At 38.5% G+C, this 23,578-nt stretch overlaps 1 protein-coding gene across 2 annotated transcripts in view; it reads right to left on the bottom strand.

The window, feature by feature from the left end:
• The window catches only part of TMEM131 (transmembrane protein 131), a 192,757-nt gene that overhangs the window by 112,662 nt on the left and 56,517 nt on the right, over positions 1–23,578 (bottom strand). For both annotated transcript variants that reach the window (XM_079940485.1, XM_079940486.1), the window contains exons 3-4: positions 15,518–15,558; positions 6,676–6,744 (exon numbers count right to left, since the gene is read on the bottom strand). In XM_079940485.1, coding sequence (XP_079796611.1) covers positions 6,676–6,744; positions 15,518–15,558 — 110 coding nt within the window. The remainder of the gene's footprint in view (positions 1–6,675; positions 6,745–15,517; positions 15,559–23,578) is intronic.

Genomic DNA, 23,578 nt, shown 5'->3' with positions numbered 1-23,578 from the left:
CAAGTCCTAAAATTACTGCTAGACATATGAAGCTAATGAAACATTTACAGCATGGGCATTAATTAAATCAGTACATTGCTGGATCAAGAAGAAAAGGTATCGTAAATGTTTAATGAAGTGCTGCAAAAAACACTTGAAAATACAAAACGAATTTTACTGTAGCAGAAGAAATCAGCAGGTAATCTTGCTGGACTTAAAGACAATGGACGGCATGTGTTAAGTGTGAAGTACGTGCCAGATATGTAAAGATAAATAGCGCGTATTTATCTTGATAGTCAGGTCTAGTAGGGAAGCAGACGTCAGAAGAACCAATTAGAGCAATAACCAGCACTGACAGAAGTTAGCAGAGGATGTCAGGTGTGATGAAGAACCCAATTCCAGTTTTGATGTCTCATTGCTGACAGTTTTCAAGCCCCACAATGTCCCTTCACCTTATGCCCCACATCTGGGCAAGCCCACAGGGAAGCCTGCACACTCTCTCTCCGATCTACTAAGAAGTTCAGACCATGCAAGCCTGCCCAGCCTCACCCCCTAAGCATAAGAGCCAAGCCAGTTTCCTTTCTCTGCTCTCTCAAGCCATTTTTCAGACCTTGGGAGCCCTCTCTGCTCTCCCCAGAAAGCTTCATTATGTGAGGATAATAAATCTTTTCACCCTTCTTGGTGTGTGAACCAGTCTTGACACCTAAAGCAAATTCTGGGTGTGGATCCATCCCAGCTCTGCGGAGTGAACGCCACACCATGGAAGCAGGGGGAAGGCAGTTTCTACCTCTGCTAGGCAGGCTGGGGAAGGCGTGTTTTACAGAGGACTGAAGGTCATTGGAGGTTCAATGGGCCAGGGAGGTTGTAACGGGCTTCAACTGGAGTTCCCACTGCACGACTTTTCTTTCTCTGGGTGAAACCCTGATAATTACAGAGACACCCCCTGGAAAACACGTCCACTACCAAACACCGTCCTTATCTGAGTGATGAGGTAGCCACCTCACCTAAGCCAGGGTGATGACTGTACTACTCTGAGATTTTTCCAACTAAAGTAAAAGAAGCTATTATTCCCCGAGGAAGGGAGGCTAGAGAATGCGGGTCTCAAGAACAGTCAGTAGATTTGCTCTCATCATTGTAGGGAAAAGATATGGGCAGTGGGAGACAAGAAGCCAACAGCAAGTGGGGCAGAGATAAGAGATGGGGGCGGGCGGAAGAAAGGCCTAGTGGTGCTGGATAACGTCGTTCCCAGGTCCCACTGCAACTGTGAACTTTCTGCAAATATATTACAGTCCTTGGAATTCCTTCTAGTATATCCTTATTTTTGCTCAACTCCTTTCAGTTAGATTTCTATCACTTAGAAACCAAACAACAACAGCACTGACCAAAACAGACGGATTACGGCACTCTGTAATTACTGTTAATTTTCTTACAATACCAATGATGGTACTGTACTTATGCAGAAGGTAGGCATGAAATGTCATTATGTCTGCTACAAATGATTAAAAAAATGAACAAAAATATGAATATGGCAAAATTTTTAATTATTGAATTTAGTTTAAGAATATATTCACTATCTGTTCTATTTTTCTGTATGACTGCATGAAACCTTCTATGAAAAATTCTTTTTGGAGAGGAGCCTCTTAAAGTATGTATAACATGCCTGGAGCTTTCAAAGAGAGTTTGGCCGTCATCTGAGCTAAAAGACTCCCAACAACAGCTGGATGTGAGACTGGCCTGCTTCCTTGGGATCCTCCCCAAGTGCCGGCCCGTGGACATCAATATTCAGGTCCTGCCCTTGAGGCTCCAGCCTGCTCGCAATTTTCCCTTCCTGAGTGCCTGCCCCTGTACACTTGGGGCTTGCTTAACCAGCTCCCACAATTAGATAAGCCAATTCCTTATAAAAACTCCACACATAAACATATACGGACAAACACACACACACACAACACTGGATCTGACTGGATCTGTTCCTCTGATTGAACCCTAATACATGTATTCACATCTGCTCCCAACTCCTACTTCTATAGATCCACTTCTACCTTTATGAGATAAAAACAAACTCTGTTCAGTGCTCTCAGGCTGGACACAGAAAAGTTTAAATTAAGGGTAAATTTTTTTTCCTTTTGTTTCTGCTCTTTTGCAGCAGCATATAAATTTGCTGCTTTGGGGAACAGTCCAGTCTAACCTGTAACCAAGAGCTCACAGTCTGCTTCAAACAATTTTCTTCATCGTATAACCCAACCCTCGTCTGTAGTGGAGTGCATCTGTCTGTTCGCACATCTTCAGCACATCGTCCTCTACAGTCGTAGATCAGTTCATTGATTCCTATCGGTGCTCCTTGTACATGACGCCTAATTACTCGCTAGCCTAAATATTAACTAAAAATGTTTTACATTCTGCATATCCTTTCATCTCCTAATTCCATTTTTTTGGACTTTCCTGAGGAACTAGTAATGGTTGTGCTTAAAGCATTAGTTTCAGCACTGATTATAAGACCAAAGAGTTTAAAACAATAAATGAATTTAAAAAATATATCCATACAATTTGCTGTTCTTTGATACCACAAAATAATGTAACAGAAAATTCTATGGAATAAAAAAATGCACAGTATATATGTTTAGAAAGCAGGTTAGGGACTTCCCTGGTGGTGCGTGGTTAAGAATCTACCTGCCAGGAATAAAGACGCAAACGTAGAGAATGGACTTGAGGACACAGGGAGGGGGAAGGGTAAGCTGGGACGAAGTGAGAGAGTGGCATGGACATATATACACTGCCAAATGTAAAACAGATAGCTAGTGGGAAGTAGCCGCATAGCACAGGGAGATCAGCTCTGTGCTTTGTGACCACCTAGAGGGAAGGGATGGGGAGGGTGGGAGGGAGATGCAAGAGGGTCCGGAGATATGGGAACATAGGTACATATATAACTGATTCACTTTGTTATACAGCAGAAACTAACACAACATTGTAAAGCAATTATACTCCAATAAAGACGTTAAAAAAAAAAAGACTCTACCTGCCAATGCAGGGGACATGGGTTCAATCCCTGGTCTGGGAAGATCCCACATGTCTCGGAGCAACTAAGCCCATGCGCCACAACTACTTAGCCTGTCCTCTAGAGCCCGTGACCCACAACTACTGAGCTTGCGCTCTAGAGCCCGCAAGCCACAACTACTGAGCCCACATGTCACAACTACTGAAGCCTGCGTGCCTAGAGCCTGTGCTCTGCAACAAGAGAGGCCAACGCAATGAGAAGCCCACGCACCACAACGAAGAGTAGACCCCGCTCACCACAACTAGAGAAAGCCCATGGGCAGCAATGAAGACCCAATGAAGCCAATAATAAATAAATAAATAAATTTATTTTTTTAAAAAAGAAAGCAGGTTATAAAATAGTTTATGGTCAGAAAATACTGTTATATTTTTGTAACTCAATAAATAAATACAGATACACAGAAAAAGGACTTGAAGGATAGAAGTTCAATGTTTATGTTTCTGGGTGGTTGGATTACTGGTAAATTTTTGCTTCTTTCTCTTGATAAGCATTTTCTAAGTATACCACAGTGAACATGTACTGCTAGCATATTGGGCAAAACCCCAGTAAATTCTGTAGTGATGATTTAATAATCTGTGGCCTAGAACAGGAATTCTTTACTAGCGCTTAAGGATCCAGATATGGACTTTGATGGGGATGGCTATAAAACCCTTGAACCTATGTGCAAAATGTTATTTGTATGTGCAACTGTGTGTGTGTGCATTTGGGGAAAGGAAGGAAGAGGTTCTGATAGCTTTCATCTGTTCTTAAAGAAAACCATGATCCAAAAAAAGGTTAAAACTACCAGTCCAGAATTTTGCTTGCCCTTATCTCAATTTCTCCTATTTAGGGGGTGGGGCATTCATTATGTAAAGCGTTGAGGGACAGATAATTTGGAACAGGAATTACCAATTTCAATTCAGATATTTTGCACACCTGAAAATTTCTTTATCTCAGGGGATGCATGAAATTTTCAAAACTCCCTTAAAAAAAAAATGAAGTGAAAAACGTTGGATATAACTTTTTTTTTTTTGCGGTATGCGGGCCTCTCACTGTTGTGGCCTCTCCCGTTGTGGAGCACAGGCTCTGGACGCGCAGGCTCAGCAGCCATGGCTCATGGGCCCAGCCGCTCCGCAGCATGTGAGATCTTCCCGGACCGGGGCACGAACCCGTGTCCCCTGCATCGGCAGGTGGACTCTCAACCACTGTGCCACCAGGGAAGCCCGGATATAACTTTTGAAACAATCTCTCTAAAATGGTTACTGCTAAGCTTTTCAAAGTAAGAATACTCACTATGTTAGACTTAAAGTTTTGCTACTGTACCCTGATCTCCTCTGTCCCCAGGCTCATGGTGTCATCATAAACATGGCCCATGCCACAGTCCTAGATTGGAGTTCATCAGAGAGATAGAACTCATCATTATTTTAAAAATAATGAACATTCTTGCTAAAGATCAAAATGCATGCCATGTTTCATTAAATATCTTGGCATTTGACAGAAGGAGACTACGGGTGATATATTACTGTGACTGGATTAAGAACTCTATGTTTTTGCCATTTCAACATCGTTTCTAAACCTTTTTATAGGACAGAAACAACAGTGATGTATTTCCTATCTGAACATTATGGTCTTTAAACCTAACACCCACAAGTCAATTTTACTATTTATATAACGACTACTTGCAAATACTGATTCCATCTGTAGGTACAAAAAGGAAGCACACAAACTTCTCTCTGCAGCCCCACCCCAAAAATCCATGATCTCTGTAAACACCTGAAAAGATGGAGTTGTTATCAGATAGCTCTTCTTATGCTGACTACTCTACCATGGTTTTGTACAAGTATAACTGATATATTTGATTATTCTAGGTTTGAGATTGTAAAGAAATTATTACAGAATTAATTAAAGAATGTTAAAAAATGCAAGGCTGACTACTGTGGTACACGTAAAAACTAAATGAAAACTTGACATTAACATCTTAGTGTAGAAGAACAGTTTCAGGTACCTGGGTTCAAATCAAAAGATTAATACACTTCCAAATTTAAAAATACCCTGAAATATTTAAACAGAAATTATTTAAATTTAATGTCTTCACTAGTAGAAAACGGTTAACTACAACTTTGACAACATTAAAAAAATTACAGTTATTTATTGAATCAGAATAGACCTGCATACAGCTCCCCCTACCAACTTCCCTTTTAAATTCTTTTCTTCTAATAAATGCTGGAGAGGGTGTGGAGAAAAGGAAACCCTCCTACACTGTTGGTGGGAATGTAAATTGGTACAGCCACTATGGAGGTTCCTTAGAAAACTAAAAATAGAGCTAACATATGATCCAGCAATCCTACTCCTGGGCATATATCCAGAGAAAACCATAATTCGAAAAGATACATGCACCCCAATGTTCACTGCAGCACTATTTACAATAGCCAGGACATGGAAGCAACCTAAATATCCATCGACAGAGGTACGGATAAAGAAGATGTGGTACATATATACGATGGAATATTACTCAGCCATAAAAAAGAATGAAATAACGCCATTTGCAGCAACATGGATGGATCTAGAGATTGTCATACTGAGTGAAGTCAGACAAAGACAAATATCATATGATATTGCTTATAGGTGGGATCTAAAAAAATGGTACAAATGAACTTATTCATAAAACAGAAACAGAGTCACGGATGTAGAAAACAAACCTATGGTCACCGGGTAGGGGGGGTAAAGGAGTGGGAGGGATACATTGGAAGATTGATATTGACATATATACACTACTATATATAAAATAGATAACTAATAAGGACCTACTGTATAGCACAGGGAGCTCTACTCAATATTTTGTAAAGACCTATATGGGAAAAGAGTCTAAAAAAGAGTAGATATATGTATATGCATAACTGATTCACTTTGCTGTACACCTGAAAGTAACACAACATTGTAAATTAACTTTACTTCAATAAAAATTATTTTTAAAAAAAAGGACAAACAAATTTAAAAAAACTTCCTTTCTTCTGCTAACTTACCAGAGTGGTATTACTCTAGAAGTTATATCATTTAAGATGTTCTCTTTACCTACCTGCTAAATTGGGTTGGAACCAAATACGGGTGAAGACTTGTCTTCCCCTCAGTGTATCTGAGATGTGCAAAACCTGAGACCCAGAGGCAGAAGGTAAGCAGAACTATGGTTTGAGGAAGTACTCTGTGATTGGACCTTGTCTTCCTGTAGGATCTGCTTTTGTTTGGCCTCCTGGGTTGGTGATAATATTATTTATTTGATGATGTAGAAAAGTTTGTACTTTAAAAGCATATACATCAAACAAATTAATATATTCTTCCACATCCACAAGGAAAAATGTTAAATAATAAAACTGGAAATGAAGTGCTAATCAGAAAGGTAACCAAGTTTAATGCTGCTTCTGAAGATAAGATCCTCTGAACCAGAGACTCCAAAATGTGGATATTTTTCAAACTTCAAACTTTAATATTATACGTTAGATTTATAACAGATACTTACTTCCCATCTTCAAACTGTATTCAACATTATTTACTTTCCTGATGACTAAAACATGTAACTTTCTCATACAAGATAACACAGGCAAAAGGCAAGACAAACGCATGCATAAAATATACGTAATATTGCTATGGCCTGAAAATTTTAAACTTACTGTTCATGGAAATCCAGCATTGGTGGCTCAAATCGTATAGGTCTGCAATTACCCCGGTACAGAGATATACTGTAAGTAAAAAGAAAACAGCCTAAGAAGCAATTCTTCAACATATGTGTTTCCCCAAACCAAAGTCAGACACTTGAGTTTTGTCATGATAAAGTTTCTTTAAGAAAAGTGGAGTCTTATATTAGAAATATGCGTTACTTTTTTATTGGAGGAAATCAATAAACATTTGTTTTAAAAAATGGTGAAAAAAAGGAGTGTTTTTCCTATCAAAGGTATGCAAAAACAGAAACTGCTCAAATAGACTGCTGAACTTTATTTGGTTGATATAACTGATAACAATATACCTTAATATGTTCATTTGGATTTTTTTTTTTTTTTTTTGCCACACCACGCGGCTTAAGGGATCTCATTTCCTCAACCAGGGATTTAACCTGGGGCACCGCAGCGAAAGCACCAAGTCCTAACCACTGGACTGCCACGGAACTGTCTCATTTGGATTTTTAATACATGTACAATGAACAATAAATAATTACTTGTACTTGGAAGGCAATTTATAGAGATAAAAACTCATGATCCCATTGTAACTAGAGTGTCAAAGAACTAAACAAGAGTCAATTTGGGGATAGAAATTTCCAAGAACTGAAATATCTTTTTAATCTGAGAGTTTGGAACATACTGATCTATGATGTCTTGGCCTAAATATTTGAGTATCATTTCTAACTATTCCCCTTGATACTAGAACTTCTCACTAAAACAGATTCCTGAATAAGCAAACCTCCTAGACATCACCATGACCTAACATTGATGCAAAGTATAAATAACCTTGGAGAGGAGGTCCGCATACCTAAAGTCATCTGTTTACATACTGAGAGAGGGAGAAAGTCATTCAGACACTAAAGTTTCTAAACAGTAGATTATCTTTCTGCTGTATTTTAAGAAATGATGTAAGAGCAAAACCCATTCTGTGAGACTACTTTATTTCCATCACCTCTGCAATTCAAAAGAACACAAGCTTCACAGGATGTAGTAGTTTCATTCAGGAAATACAATAGAAATAGACAAGGACATACAGAAAATGTGGAAGATCTAGATTTAACTCAATAAAGATTAAATAGTCTGAGCAGTGGAATAATTGAGCTTAAAAAAATAAGGTTGAAAAGTGTTTCTAGCCTTAGCAATTAAGAGTATTACTCTGTGCTGCTTGACAATCCTTCTACATATGTTGAACATTAAAGATGACAAACACGAGAAGGGAAAGACCAAATGTAAGACTATACTTTACTAAAGCACAAAACTAAAGACACTGGGAAAATGAAGGCACAATTCCTCACAAGGCAGCTGCCACATGTAGCCAGAGGTACAGAATCTACCCCCTCTTGATTTCTGCCCTTCTTAGACATACTGTAACGAGGATACTCTTCAGCTCCTTTAAAACAATAGATACTGATGAGTTCATCAGTTTTAACAGTGTGAAACTCAAACTTACATAAAATCTCCATCCAATCAAGAAAAAAAAAATTGTAATGCATAAAGTAAATGTGTCTAAGTCAGTAATTCACACATATATAAACAATGACTGTGTTAGATGCTAGAGATACAAAGGAGATTAAGATACAGTTTTTTTTTTCTCTCACAGAACTGAGAGCCTAATCCCCAAACTTCAAGTGGAAATGTTTAAAGTGGCCAGGCAAGGGAAAAAGGTGCGGTGCACACCCCATTCACTCAACACAAATATACCGAATGGCAGGGGCTGTCTAGTGGCTGGGCCATGAGAACAAAGAGGCTGTTCTCATGGCACTAACATGCCAATGGGGAAAACAAAATAGAACACATCACGTGATGACGTCCAACATATAAAGACAAATCAAACACAGCAGGAACATAGACGGTCTATCTGAGGAGGGACACTGGGGCTGAGACCTGACTGGTGGCGATCTGGAGGAAGAAAGCAGGAATGTCCTTGGCATGATGAGGAACCAGGAGGCTGAAGTGGCCAGAGTACAGGAAGGAGGGGGAGGAGACCGGAGCTGAGATCAGAGCGGTACAGAGGCCAGGTCTCCTTGCAGAAGTCTGGATTTTATCCTCAGTGTAACAATAAGCGTCTACAGTGTTTTGAGCAAGGAAGTAACATGATCTAACACATTTAAAAGGTCAAATCTGGCTGCTGTATGAAGAAGAGACTGCATGAGCCCAAGAGTGAAGCATGAAGGCCCTGCAGTTGTCCAGAGAGGAGGGGACAGCCACTGTGGTCCAGGATGACTGCAAGGGAGGGTGGTGAGAAGTGGCTCTTTTCTGAATATTTTTGGAAGCTAGAGACATCATGCTGATGGATTGATTTTGGAGTGTAAGAGAAAGAAGAGAGGCATCAAGATGACTTAACTCTAAGATTTTGGCCCGAGAAACTGGATACGTAGTCATGACATGCAAGAGTAGGTTGGAAGTGGGGAAGGGTAGTTGGGTAGGGATTCAAGAGTATTGTTTTAGACATTTAAACTTGAGATGTCTTATCTAGATGGAGATGTCAAGTAGGCAGATAGATATACATGGTTATTGCTTTATATTAAAAAGTTACTGATTTGGGGGTACTGATCTTAAACCCAGGCATTTTGGTGAGTTAATTCTAACAGTCTATAGATTCTCTTAGATTTTCCCCTGCCATTATATGTGTTGCTAAAATGATCACTATCTTGAATTGTCTCTGTAGACAGATCACCTGCAAGTAACAACAATTCTGTTTCTTCCTTTTAAATCCTTAGACCTTGTTTTCCTTTTTCATGCCTTATGTGGGCTAAGACCTCCCATAAAATGTTCCAAAGAAGTGGTGTCCAGCCAATTGTTATCGTGACACTTACAGGATGCTCACAGAATATGAGATAGAGGGGACAATACATAACAGATAATTCTCTCATAAATAAATGCATATTTTCAAAACAACAGCAGATCTATATCTAAGGACCAATTTAATATTTGAGTGGGTACAACACAAATTGTCATAGGGATAATCTTATCTTAACAAAACCCAAAATTCAATAACATAGCTATCACATACCTACAGCTGATTGAAATGGCTGCTGTTTATTTAGAATGGCCATGACACTCCTTAGTGCTTTATTAACAGAAAGCAAATGTCTACAAATCCATAATGTTGAAAAATAAACTGGGGAAGAAGCAATATGAAAAACGGTGCCCTTTGTCAATTTCAAAGAAACAGAATCTTAGACATTATAAAAGTAATAACATGATTTTATGCTTTCGGCAGTGATTGTATTTTTTCTGAAACTCAATACAATATTTTATTTTCACTAAAACATTAACTGTTTATTTGGGGAGAAGGAGATGAATAAGGGCTATTCTGACTTCAAGCGAGGGAACAACTGGAGAGATACATGAAATCTGTGTTGCCTGGTGAACTGTTAGGTCGAAATTAAGCACACAAGACCTTCCCAAATGAAGCACACAAAACATTCTTGGAGCTTTGGGAATTTGTTTAAACTGTGAAATTTAAAATATTTTCCTAGGGGCAATTACTACCTAAACAAAAGGTTCTCTTCGGCCCAGTATTTCATAACGAATGATTTGTGGTCTACCTACATCTTAATCATCTAGGATGCTTGTAGAAATGCAGATTCCAGGGCCCCGCGCCTCTCGATTCTGATTCCTTACATCTAGTATGGAGCCCAGAAACAGGCACTTTTATGTCCACTCTCACACTTGGGAACTACTCTTTTGTAGCTTGATCCACAGTAAGCGTTGCAAGCAGAAATAAGAGGGGAATAAAACCACTTTAACAAGTAAAACCTTTTAAAAAGTCACCAACAGTTTAAAATGGTCCCCTGTATGACTTTTATTAGAGACAGCTATATAGTGACTTAAGAGAAAAGATACAGATTACTCCTATATCAATATTTTCCAATAAATCCATTTTAGCTTAAATTTTCATTTCCCTAAGGACTAATGATGTTGAACATCTTTTCATTTGTTTACTGCCCAATCAGATATCTTCTTTTGCAAAGTGTCTGTTCAAAGTATTTTAACTGGGATGTCTTAATTTTGAGTTTAAGAGTTCTTTATATATTCTAGATACATGTCCTTTGTCAAATGTATGTACTGTATTTTCTCCCTGTCCCTCCTTTTCCTATTATCAATGATGTCTTTTGGATAGTGACATCATCAAGATGGTGACGTAGGTCATTCTTGACTTCAGTCCCCCTCACAAGAAGACCACCCAACAACGACCCATAGATGAGATACCATTGTGAAAATCCCAAAATACAGGGGTGAGGCTCAAGAACATCCTTGGACCACAGAGAGCAGGAAAGAAGAAGAAGAAGAAAAAAACTGTATTAGAAAGGTAAGAGAAATGGCTATACTCTGGTCATATCACCTCTCTACCAGGCTGGTACAGCGCTGCACTGAGAGGGCCCCCTAGCGCCTACAGTTTCTCAGATGGGAAAGAGAGAGCCCACGGTGGACATCTAGCTCCCCCAGTGTTGTGGGGAGATAAGTGGACATCTAGAGTTATGAGGCCCAAAGAACCCCACACAGGTTGAACTTGAAAAGGCCTACAATGAGACACATTATGATTAAACTGTCAAAAGTCAAAGGCAAAGAGAGAATTCTGGAAGTAGCAAAAGTGACACATCACATACAAGGAACACCCCACTCCCCACCCCATAAGACTACATTAGTCCCCCCTCAACTGTGGTTTCACTTTCTGTAGTTTCAGTTACATGCGGTCAACCATGGTCTGAAAATATTAAATGAAAAATTCCTGAAATAAAAAATACATGTTTTAAACTGCACACCCTTCTGAGCAACATGATGAAACTTCCTGCTCTGCCCTGCCCGAGACATGAATCATCCCTTTGTCTACTGTACCCTTGCTGTATATGTGATCCACTGTCAGTATAGGAAAAAAACAGAGTATATATAGTGTTTGGTACTATCAGTAATAGTGTAGTGTTTGGAATGTATGCCCCGCAGATAAGAAGGAGGTACCGTACAGGTGGATTGCTCAACAGAAATTTTGTAGGCAAAGAGAGAGTGGGATGACATTCAAACTACTGAAAGAAAATAACTGTCAAACAACAATACTATACCCAGCAACGCTGTCATTCAGAAATCAAGGAGAGAGAAAGACTTCACTGAACAATCAAAAGTTGAGGGGGTTCATCATAGCCACTTCCGACGGCTGACGGGTTTAGTCTGACAACTGGTGTTGAAACCATTCACAGTTATTATAATATTTGATATGGGTGGGTTTAAGTGTACCATCAAAATTACTACAGTCTTCAAGATCTATGCAAAGTAGTACTGTTTTTTGCATATATGTCACTTCATGTATGGCTAAAAGCTCCAGAGCTAGAAAATTAATCTAAGTATAAACCCAAATGGAATCTTAAAAAACAACTTAAGAACATTCCTTTTAACTTTTTCACAAAATTTATAACAGATATTAGACAAACTGCAATTGTGAGCAGACTTTATCTGCCATTAAGGTATTAGCAAGTTCTGGCTCTAACTATAATCTTCTAGATGCTTATGGTTAACTGTAGGCAACCAAAATGGTTGTACTTAATAAAAAGCAAACTATACAGTCAATTAAAGAACCTCAACCACCTTAATTTGAAAAGTACTCCGTAGCCCAGTATTTTTGGCTTATATCCTAGAGATACCAGGAAACTTAAAGATCAGAAGACTCTGGTTCTTCTTGTGGACACTGTGTATACACATACACACACAGATACACACATGTATCCTTCTTACCTAACTGTATACACCAACATTTCCAGCTCTTATAACAACATAATATAATAACAACACTGCTCCCAATATCAAACCTTTGCACTAGCTGTTCCTCTGTCTGAAATGCTCTGCCCTAAGATTTTCACCAGGTAAGCTGAAACATCATTTCAGAGAGGCCTTCGTTATGGTCAAATCTAAAGAAGCAATGGAGTCTTGTCTATCCCAGACCTTTCTCTAACTGATACTTTGTTCATTTATTTGGTGGCTTGTTGTCTATTTTCCCCATTAGCACACAGGTTTCACCAGGGCAGGAGTCTTGACTATCTGGCCCAGCCAGCACTGTGGTAGTTTTAAAACGTGTTCACAAATTCTCTGATCTGCCTCTCTTCAAGAGGTGGGGGCTTAATTCTGCTCTCCTTGGGGGTAACTTCCTATGAATAATATATGGTAGAAGTGACTGTGTGACCCAATTACAAAAGACACTGTGGCTTCCTCCTTGTGCTCTCTCTTGGATCTCCTGCTCTAGGGTCTCCAGCTGCTGTGACACAGGAACATTCAAGCAGTCCTACGGAGAGTTCCACACGGCAAAGAACTAAGGTCTCCTGCCGACAGCCAGTAAGGAACTGAGGCCTTCTGCTAATAGTATGTGAGTGAGCCATCTTGGAGAGGACCCACCGGGACCAGGCCTTCAGATGACTGCAGCTTCGGTTGATGTCTTGGCTGAAATCTCACGAGAGACCCTGAGCCACAACTACTTAGCAGAGCTGTTCCTAAATTTCTCACTCACGGAAGCAGAAAAATAATAAATGTCTGCTGTTTTAAGCTTCTAGGTTTGGAAGTAATTTATTACATAGCAATAGATAACAAACACAATGACTGAATCACTAATTCTTAGAACAATGCCTGGTGTATGTAAAGATTCCAGTAAATATTTGCTGAATGACTGAACAAATAAATTAACCAACACCCACAACTTATGTAACATTTTAATGTTTGCAAACTACTGTTACCCAAATAAGTCTCTCATTTGGTCCTTACAGCAACCTTATATAATGCATGGCCTTATATCACATATAAGATACATCAGGCCGAGAAATGATCTTCCCCAGTCTGCAAATGAAAGTCATGCTCAGAGCAGTTAAATAGTTTTTCTCCAGGCTACACATCTGGTGAACACAGAACTCAGGTCTCTTTAATTCCTAATCTCCCACCATAGGGCTCCACAACCCTAGGAAAAGACATTCATAAAAGGTGGCCTCACGTCCCAAAATATTAAATCATTACTGGTACTCATTATAACATTTTGGTGTTCAACTAAAATAAACACTGATGGAACACTATGTGCACATTATCCACCATTATATTATGTAGCTGGCATCTTTTTAAACAAAATATTATCATGTAATTGATAACTGTATTAACACAAATTAGAAAGGGTGAACCAGAAGGTAGGAGAGAAACATAAAAAAAGAGTATCTTGGAAAATTCTTTCATAGTTTTACTTCCCATGATCCTGAGGTCGTGAAAGCAGCAGCTCTTCTCTTTGCGGAATGTGCTGGAAGCCCTTGGGGCTGAAGCAGATAGTAATCTTTGTGGTGGAGACGGAGCAAATGGTAGCCAGAGACTAGCTTCACCACCACTAGCTACAGAATCATTTTGTAACTAAGTTTTTCATGATATAAATTTCCCTGGAGCAGGTTAAGCTTCACTTACAGAATGAGAGTTTTCACTCAGGAGATCATGTATAGGCAATACAAGAAAGGATGGGGCTGAATCTCTTGCCTTACTAGAAGAGTCACAGGGCAGCAAATGGACTATACAACTGGGGAGTACAAGAAGTCAGAAATTGGCGCAGAGATGACTACAGGAGTTCAAAACCACAAAGCGTCCATCTCAGCAATCTCTAATGCTCAGCAGAAACGGGGGTACCCCCAAGGAGAAGCTGGTAGAGGCAGCCAGTAGTGGAGACCAGGAGCCGCAGTCAGAGGCTAACTTCACCTCAGCTGTGCCTTAGGCCTTGTGGACTGTTTTGATGATGAAAGTGAGACACCATGTGAGGCACACCCATGTGTCTCAGGTACCTGATCCCCTACAACTAAGCCCTGAGGCTTCTATCATTGGATTATAATATACTCTTCAAGTGAGCCACCTTCTTTCAGAAAGCAGATTGCCTTTGTCATTTCATCAACACATATGCTTTATAACCTCATCAGAAGCTGTGTCTCTACTGTCCTTCAAGACGTCTCAAGGCAGGGAGTGTACCCACAGCCCCAGCACAGAGCAGACTGTGCAGACTCTCACCTCTCTTCCCTACCATGTAAGCTCCATCACGACTACTTTCCTTCATGTGCCTCCACTGGCTCCCCTATGCCTCTTTCAAAGCATTTCCCCTCTAATTCTTAACTAACTCTATATCGCTCTTCTGGCTAAAGAGAGAAAACACAGCGAACACTGAAGGATTCCATACTTGATATAAGAATATCAAAGGGAATGCAACACGGGGCTGGTGATCAGAAGATAATGAATTCTACCTGAAACCCTGCCAGTCTAACCTTGTTAGCACATCCCTTGGTTCTAAGAATCTCAGAGTCCTCATGTGTCAAACAAGGGGGGTCAGCAAGACAACCAGTTAGGGTCTCCTGTAATTAGAATCATCTCTCCTTATACGGTAACTTCCTCTGCCAGGGGCCTGCAGGTAGACCCTTGATGACAACTGAGGGCAGCACTGCTCAGCCCATAAAAAGCGGGGAGGACCACGGGAGAGGTCACTGGGAGCTATAAAGCCGAAACTCTTCCAAAGCAAGGGGAGTTTCAGCTACAAGTAAACCCCTTTGCATGTGATGCGGAAGGAATGCTACACAATGCACGACATGCAAATTCAGATTTAAACTTGGTCTTCCATACACAATACTTGAAATACATGATATAATGTGATTTACTATTTGTTTTCCCTCCTCACCAAAAAAAGTATGGGGAAAACGGAGAGCGGGAATCCCCCAGAAAGACCTAAAAGTATGTCAGTATCTTACTAACTACATAAAATTTTATATATTAAAAATATATATATATATACCTATTACTGCCTTACCTTTTCTGTTGGTATGAACTGAGTCCAAGTGTTGTCTCAGTCTGTGAAGGAAGAAAACAATGGTGAAAACACGGAAACCAAATCTTTATACTACAGACATACAGAATATCCAACATATTTTATTACAGTTTCAACTTTGACCTTATACTTACTTTCAGGTTAAACCTGATCCCTAAATCATATGAAATGATTTGTCACACCATATAATTCAAATGAGAGAATAATTTGGATTAAATTTTAAACACACATGGAAGTAATGCAAAGTAATAGGACTGATTTTTAGAAGCCTGTCAAACCAATACATCCTATGAGAAGAGTCCTCTTTCCAATTACTGTGTGAGGCTACCCGTGTCTCTACTGTTCACTCCTTCCCAACTGTGTGCAGGTGCTGGTCTATTATGGTTCCTGCCACCATGGAGTTTGAGGTATGGGGCGGGGTAGGGGTAGGCGGAGTCAGTTATTTTAAAACTAAATAAATATGTGTTTATACATTGAATAAAAGGACTTTGGAAAAATTGGAAAGATGTTATGAAAGAGAATAAATAGGTGACATGCTTAAATATGTCATGAGGGAAGCCCTGTCTGAAGAGATAACATTTATACTGAAACCTAAAGGATAAAGAAGAGCTGTGTTTGGAGGTGGGATTTTGTGGTGGTGGAGAAAACAGCACGTGCAAAGGTCCTAGTACAGGAAAGAGCCTGGATGCTCAAGAAACAGATGGCAGGTCTATGTGGCTGGAGTTTAGAGAGAAGAGGGAGAGAAGCAGAAATGAGGTTGGAGGTGAGGCAGCGCCCTATTGTGTCGTGCCCTGGTAAGAAGCCATGCTAAGAAGTCTGGATTGTGTTGTACTCTAAATGTAGTACAAGGGGACTGAAGTTGTCGGGGAGAAACAGAGACACAGACGTGGTCTAGACGATTTAAGTGTTAAAGACATTATTTGGCTGTAGTGTAGGATATGGATTAGAAGATCAGCAATCACACTTCTAGGTTAATACCCCAAAGAACTGAATGCAGAGAGTAGGGACTCAACAGTTATTTAGATATCCATGTTCATAGCAGCATTATTCACAATTGCAAAGCCTGGAAGCTACGCAAGCACCTACTGATGAATAAATGAAGAAACAAAATGTGGTGTATACATACAAAAAAATATTATTCAGCCTTGAAAAGGAAGGAAATTCTGACATATGCTACAACATGGATGAACCTTGAAAACTAAGTCTACACTTAGACTAAATGAAACAAGCCAGTCACAAAAGGACAAAAACTATATGATTCCATTTACATGAGGTACTTAGAGTCGACAAATTCACAGAGACAGAGAGCAGAATGCTGGTTGCCAGGGGCTGCAGTAGGGGGAATGGGGAATTGTTGTTTAATGGGCACACAGTTTCGGTTTGGGATGAAAATAAAAGGTCTGGAGCTAGATGGTGGTGATGCAGAAACAAATGCGAATGTACTTAATGCCACTGAAATGTACACTTAAAAATGGTTAAAATTGTAATTTTATGTTATGCGTATTTTACTACAATAGAAAAAAAAGCTACAGCAATCAAGACACTGTGGCACCAGTATAAAGGCAGACAACACAGATCAACAGAACTGGAGAAAACTCAGAAACGAACTCACGTTTATAGGCAACTTGATTTTCAACAAAGGCATCAATGTAATTCAGTAGAGAAACATGTATCTTTTCAACAGATGGTGCTGGAACAACTGAACAAAGCTTGGGGGAAAATGAACCCTTACCCTTGTATCACACCAGGCACTCAAATTAATTTTAGATAAATCATAGTTCTAAGCATAAAAACTAAAATTATAAAGTTTCAACAAAAAAAATAGATATTTGCAACATTCAAACAGACAAAGATTTCATGAACAGGACAAAAAAAACACTAGTCATAAAAGAAGAAACTGATGGATTGGACTTCATCAAACTTTTAAAAATACGCTCACCAAAAGACATTGCTATGAAAATGAAAAGGCAAACCACATACTGAGAGAAAATATTTGCAAATCACCTATTTGATGAAGGACTTGTATCTTGAACATATGAAGAACTTATGAATCTGAATAATAAGAAAACCACCCAATTTTAAAAAATGAGCAATTCTACAAATGTCCGTTAAGAACATGAGAAGATGCTCAGCACCAGTTACCAAGGGAGAGCAAATTTAAACTCCAACAATACACTACAGCCTACAATAATGTCCAAAATGGAAAAGACTGACCATACTGAGGGCTGGCAAGGATGTGCAGTAACTGGAACTTTCATACACTGCCGGTGGGAATGTAAAACAGAATCACCATTTTAGAAGAAGCTTGGCAATTTCTTACAAGTTCAACTTAAAACACCCACCGTATGACCACTCAGATATTTGCCCAAGGGAAACAAAAGCATAAGTCCATACAAAGACTTATACATGAATGCTTATGGCAGCTTTATTTGTTACTGGAACCACCGAAATTTCCATCAACAGATGAAGTGACACATGAATTGTGGTATGGGATAGAACAGTAGAATATTACTCAGCGATAAAAAGAGAGTAAACTCAAAGACTAGGAACCTTTCTTTTTCTCTATGAAATATTTCTTTATTATTTTAGAAAAAATATTTTTAAAAGAAGAGAAAATAACATTTGAATGGGGAAAAAGAAAGAAACTACTGATACATGCAACAACATTGATAACTCTTAAAATAATCACGCTGAGTCAGATTCCCAAAAAGTACGTTCTATACGATTCCATTTATATAAAATGATTTCAAGTATAAACTGATGGTGTCAGAAAGCAAATCAGCGTTGCCTAGAGATGGGGAGGAGGGTAGAGGGATTACCCAGGGTCACAAGTAAACTTTTGGGGGCCACGGATACATATATCTATTATCTTGATTGCAGTAATACTTTCACAGGGGTATAATATGTTGAACTTTTCAAATCATACACTTTAAACATGCACAGTTTACTGTGTGTCACTTTTACTTCAATAAAAAGTACAACCTAAGAATTCTAGGACATGCCAAACTGTGGTCCCCATCTGGAGCTGACAGAAAGGAGACTCAGGAAGTGTAGCACCCATGTATACTTTCTGGAGGGGAAAAAAATATCTTCATGAAGACAATCTGGGCAAGATGATTACTCATGAAGAATTGCAAATGAGGAAGCTGTCTTGTGAAAGATAAGCAGATACAGTAAAGGAACTGTGGAAATAAGGTTAGAAAAGCAGAAAGTAAATGTTGTTTTTGAAGTATAAGCCACAAAATAGAAAAGTCATTTAACTATAATAAGAATAAAAATCTCAGCACAACCCTAAATATTGAGAGAAAAGGAAAGATCACAATAGACACTACTTTGTTTCTGAAGTAATTTGAGAAATGAAGGTTTAAACATATCTTAAATACGTATCTGAAACTTAAGCCCCGAAACTGAGAGAAAACAAAAAGGAAGGCATAAAAATTAGATGGAATAGATTAAACACATATATAGCATGATTATCTCATTTAGAGATAAACTCGTCTATTAAGAAAGACAAAAGGATCATGTTGAAAAAACAAAGCCCAACTATAGACTGTAAATACCTAACACAAAAGGATTCAAAAATGTTGAAAGCCGAAGAATGAGCAAAAATAAACAAGGTAAACGCCTCCTCCCACCCCATCCCCCAGAAAAGAAGAGAAAAATCAAGCAAAAAAAGGGTTACATTAGTAACAATGAAAAGATCTGCTATTTACGTAAGTATTTTATAACTGAACAGCAAAAAGAAAGAAAAAGAAAGAAACTGGGGAAAAGAATACTGTGATTGAAATATAAGCAAAGAACAGGAGGCAAATCACTTAAAGAAAAATAAATGGCCAGTAATCATATGAAAAAAGATGGTCAGCTCACCAAACTATGAAGTAATCCCTAGAAGAGACTGAGATTTCCTATTTCACCATCTAATTAGTGGAAACCTTTGAACTTTATGCTCAGAGATAAGGGTCTGTCAGGAGTACTCAGGGCCCTAGAAAATGTCTGTGCCATGTATTCCTGTATCTTCTATCAAATATAACACATCCCTACAATATTTCAAAGTAAACTTCACTGAATCGCAGATACTTAAAGTTGGTAACGCTTGACACATTGCAAATGATCTTTTCACTGTGCATCTACAAAGATAAGCACAATTCCCACCCACAATTCAGACTCCATTCTTCTGTTGCATTTAAGGGCTCCAGTCTCAGCCTAGCTCACTGCTAGGCTCCACATTCCAGACCAGTCTGAGCACAGTCTCTCTCAGAGAGCACCCCAAAGGGATATAAAGGAGGAAAATGAACTATTCTTCCACTCAAATGGAAAAGACTCTGCAAAAATAAGTATGTGGTATATTCCCAAACAGTATTAAATTCTCTTACCATAAAAATAATATATAAGTTTATCCCTATAACCTAGTGGTTCCAACTGGGGGCAATTTTGTCCTCCGGGGCATTTGGCAATGTCTAGAGACATTTTTGATGGTTGCAACTGAAAGGGCTACTGGCATCTAGAGGGTAGAGGCCAGGGATGCTGCTAAACACCGTACAACACTTAAAACAGTCTTCTTTCCTCATCTCCCAGCAAGGAATTACCTGGTCCAAAATATAAATATTGCCAAGACTGAAAACCCTACTGTAACCTGAATTTTATAAAGACATATCAATAATTTAATTTTCATTTGTAATAACATCTCCTTACATTATAATTCAAAGTGCATTAACGGCCACAACTGTCTCTATCTCTAGTGGTCCTTGCAATTCTCAATACACTGGAGACACTCAAATTATATTTACCAGTCCAGGATCAAACAGTATATGTCAGAATTCAAATCTTGTGCTCTTATGTGTAATTATTACACACTTATTATGACATATCCTTTTTTCTTTTTTTTTTTTTTGGTTTTGTGGCTTGCGGGATCTTAGTTCCCCAACCAGGGGTTGAACCCATGCCCTCAGGAGTGAAAGTGTGGAGCCCTAACCACTGAACCGCCAGGGAATTCCTGACATACCCTTGATAAGACTGTATATGCCTAAAACTGACTTCTTTTAGCTTACACAAGCTGAAGTTGGCCACTCATTTCCTTTTATGTATATTTTACATTATTTTCTTAGTGGTTACCCTGGAGATAATAATTTATATCTTAAATCTACAACAAACTTGTTTGAATTCCTACCAGCTCAGCTTCAATAGTATACTTAATTCCGACATTTTGCTATTTGTTTTCTATATGCCTTATACTGTTTTACTCCCTCATTTCCTGAAGTCCTGTCATCTTTTGGTTTAGTTGATTTTTTGGTAGTGAAATGTTTAAATTCATTTTGTGTATTTCCTATATTATTTTCTTTGTGGTTACCATGGGGATTAATCTAACATCCTAAAGTTATAACACCCTAATTTGAATTTTTATCAGATTTAACTCAATCACACTCAATGCGTACTTCTTTACAGCTCCATCCCTACTTCTTTTGGTTGTTAATGTCACAGAATTTCTTCTTTTTGTATCCAAAAACAAACTAAGAATTATTTTAAGTACATTAATCTTTAAATTATATAGAAAACAAAATGTGGAGTTACAAACCAAAGTGACAATAATCCTTGCTTTTAGACTATTTTTTTTAAATGTATTAGTCTCAAATCTTGTAAAAAACAAAAAGTGGAGTTTCAAACCATTGTTACAATAATACCGACTTTTAAACTGCCCATGTATTTACTTTTACTGTGATCTTTATTTCTTCATATGGCTTTACCTTGTTGTCTAGTGTTCTCTCATTTTTACCTGCAGGACTCCCTTCAGCATTTCTTGCAAGGCAGGTCTAATGGTAATGAGATTCCTCAGCTTTTGTTTATCTGGTAATGTCTTAATTTCTCCCTCACTTTTGAAGAACAGTTTTGCCAGTTATAGGATTCTTGGTTGATAGTTTTTTCCTTCTAATACTTTGAATATATGGGTCCACTGCCTTCTGGTCTCCAAAGTTTGTGATGAGAAATCTCTTAATAACTTATCGAGGATCCTTTTTATGTGATGAGTCCCATTGCTCTTGTTGCTTTCAAGATTTTCTTTGCCTTTTTAAGGTCTGATTTAACATGTCCCAGTATGAGTCTCTGAGTTCATCTTACTTGGAGTTCATTGAGCTTCTTGGATGCTTATATTCATGTCTTTCATTAATTTGTGACATTTTCAGGCATTATTTCTTCAAGTATTCTCTCTGTCTCTTTCTCTTTTTACCTTTCAGGACTCCCACAATGCATATGTTGGGTCACTTGATGGTCTTAGGCTCTACTGACTTTTCTTTAATCTTTCTGTTCCTCAGCATAGAGAATTTTTCACTTAAGTTACTGTATTTTCAGCTCAATTTTCTTTTTAATTTCTTTTTTCCCCAGCTTCACTGAGGTATAGTTGGAAAATAAAAATTGTTTATATTTAAGGTGTACAATGTGATGTTTTGATATACATACACATTGTGAAATGATCACCTCATATACTCTTTTTTTTGGTGAGAGCAATTAACTACTATCTTAGCAAATTTCAAGTATATAATACAGTATTATACCTACAGTCATGTTGTACACTAAATCTCTAAAAGTTATTCATCTTGCAAAACTGAAATATTGTACAAAAACTGAAATGAAAAATTCATTAGAACGATTCAAAGGCAGATTTGAGCAGGCAAAAGAAAGAATCATCAAACTTGAAGACAAGACAGTGGAAATTCTCGAGTCTGAGGAACAAAAAGATGAAAGATTAAAGAAAAGTCAGTACTCCTCTTATCAGCAAAATCTGACTGCTCTCAGTTTGTGCCCTTCTAGGGGTACTTCTGCTTCTTTGATGGATTCTGAATTTCTCTTCAAAGTATTTTGGTACCAACATTTACTTTTATGTCAGTGTTTCTGTACAAGAATGAGAGCTAGGGCTGCCTACTCTGCCATCTTGATGATGTCACCCTCTTTTGGTTTTCTTTTTAGGTTTTCTATCTTTTTATTGATATTTCCATTTTATTCATACATTGTTTTCTTGATTTTCTTCACATCTTCCTTTAGTTCTTTGGGCATCCTTAAAATGACTGTTTTAAAGCAGATCTACTTCAAATTTGTATAGTAGATCTGCCATCGGGTCTTTTTCAGAGATAGTTTCTGTTGATTAATTTTTTCATTTGAATGAGCCATACTTTGTTTCTTTTTGTACACTGTGATTTTTTGTTTAAAACTGGATATTTGAATTTAATAATGGAGTAACTCTGGGTGTCAGATTCTCCTCCTTTTCCAGAGTTTGCTATCTGTTTGCTTCTGTTTATTGTTTTTGGTTTTATGATGTAGGCTATGTCTGTGCCAAAGATAAGCCTGAGGTGTACACTTAAGGTCTTCTCAGGTGTTTTATGAACCTGGGCCTTTCCCTGAACATTCAAAGTGATTTTCTAATTTCCCCCATATATGCAGTGGCTTTTGAAGGTTGTCAGCCCTTTAAATCTTCTGGTTCACTTCAGGGTGAGGAACTTTTAACAATGGGGGAGTTGCAACAATAATGGCCGCCTGCCTCTCTGTCTAAACCTCTGTGATCAAAAGCAGCAATCAGGGCATGCATCCCCAATACCTGGAGGACAGAAGCCTTTTTTGCCCACAGGCTTCTGCAAGCTGTGTGCAAGCTGCTTGATGAACATGCACAGCTGCTTGCCGCAGGGCCGGGGGTGAGGGTGGGTAACTGCTTCTAGGCTGAGAGCTGAAATGGACCATATTTTACTTCAATTTACCTCAAGCCTTCCGCTTGAAGCTATAAGCATTCAAAAGACTCCAGAGTCCCAAAATAGTTATACTATTTTTGTTATTGGTGTGAAGTCAAAGTTTTATTTCTCCCATATAGATATTCACTTGTCCTAGCACCCTTTATTGACTGTTCTCCAATATTTTCTTTCCCCAATATTCTTCAGCGACCCTTTATTCATAAATCAAGTATCCATATATGTGTGAGTCTGGCTAGACTCTGTTGCCTTTTCTGATCTATAGAAGTGGTATAATTCATACGGCTCAACATAAACATAGAAATGCAGTTGCTTT

The sequence above is a fragment of the Stenella coeruleoalba genome, assembly GCF_951394435.1.
Source record: "Stenella coeruleoalba genome assembly, chromosome: 13".
Lineage (NCBI taxonomy): Eukaryota > Metazoa > Chordata > Mammalia > Artiodactyla > Delphinidae > Stenella > Stenella coeruleoalba.
Note: the sequence above shows the minus strand (reverse complement) of the source record. Positions and strands in the feature narration are given on the sequence as shown.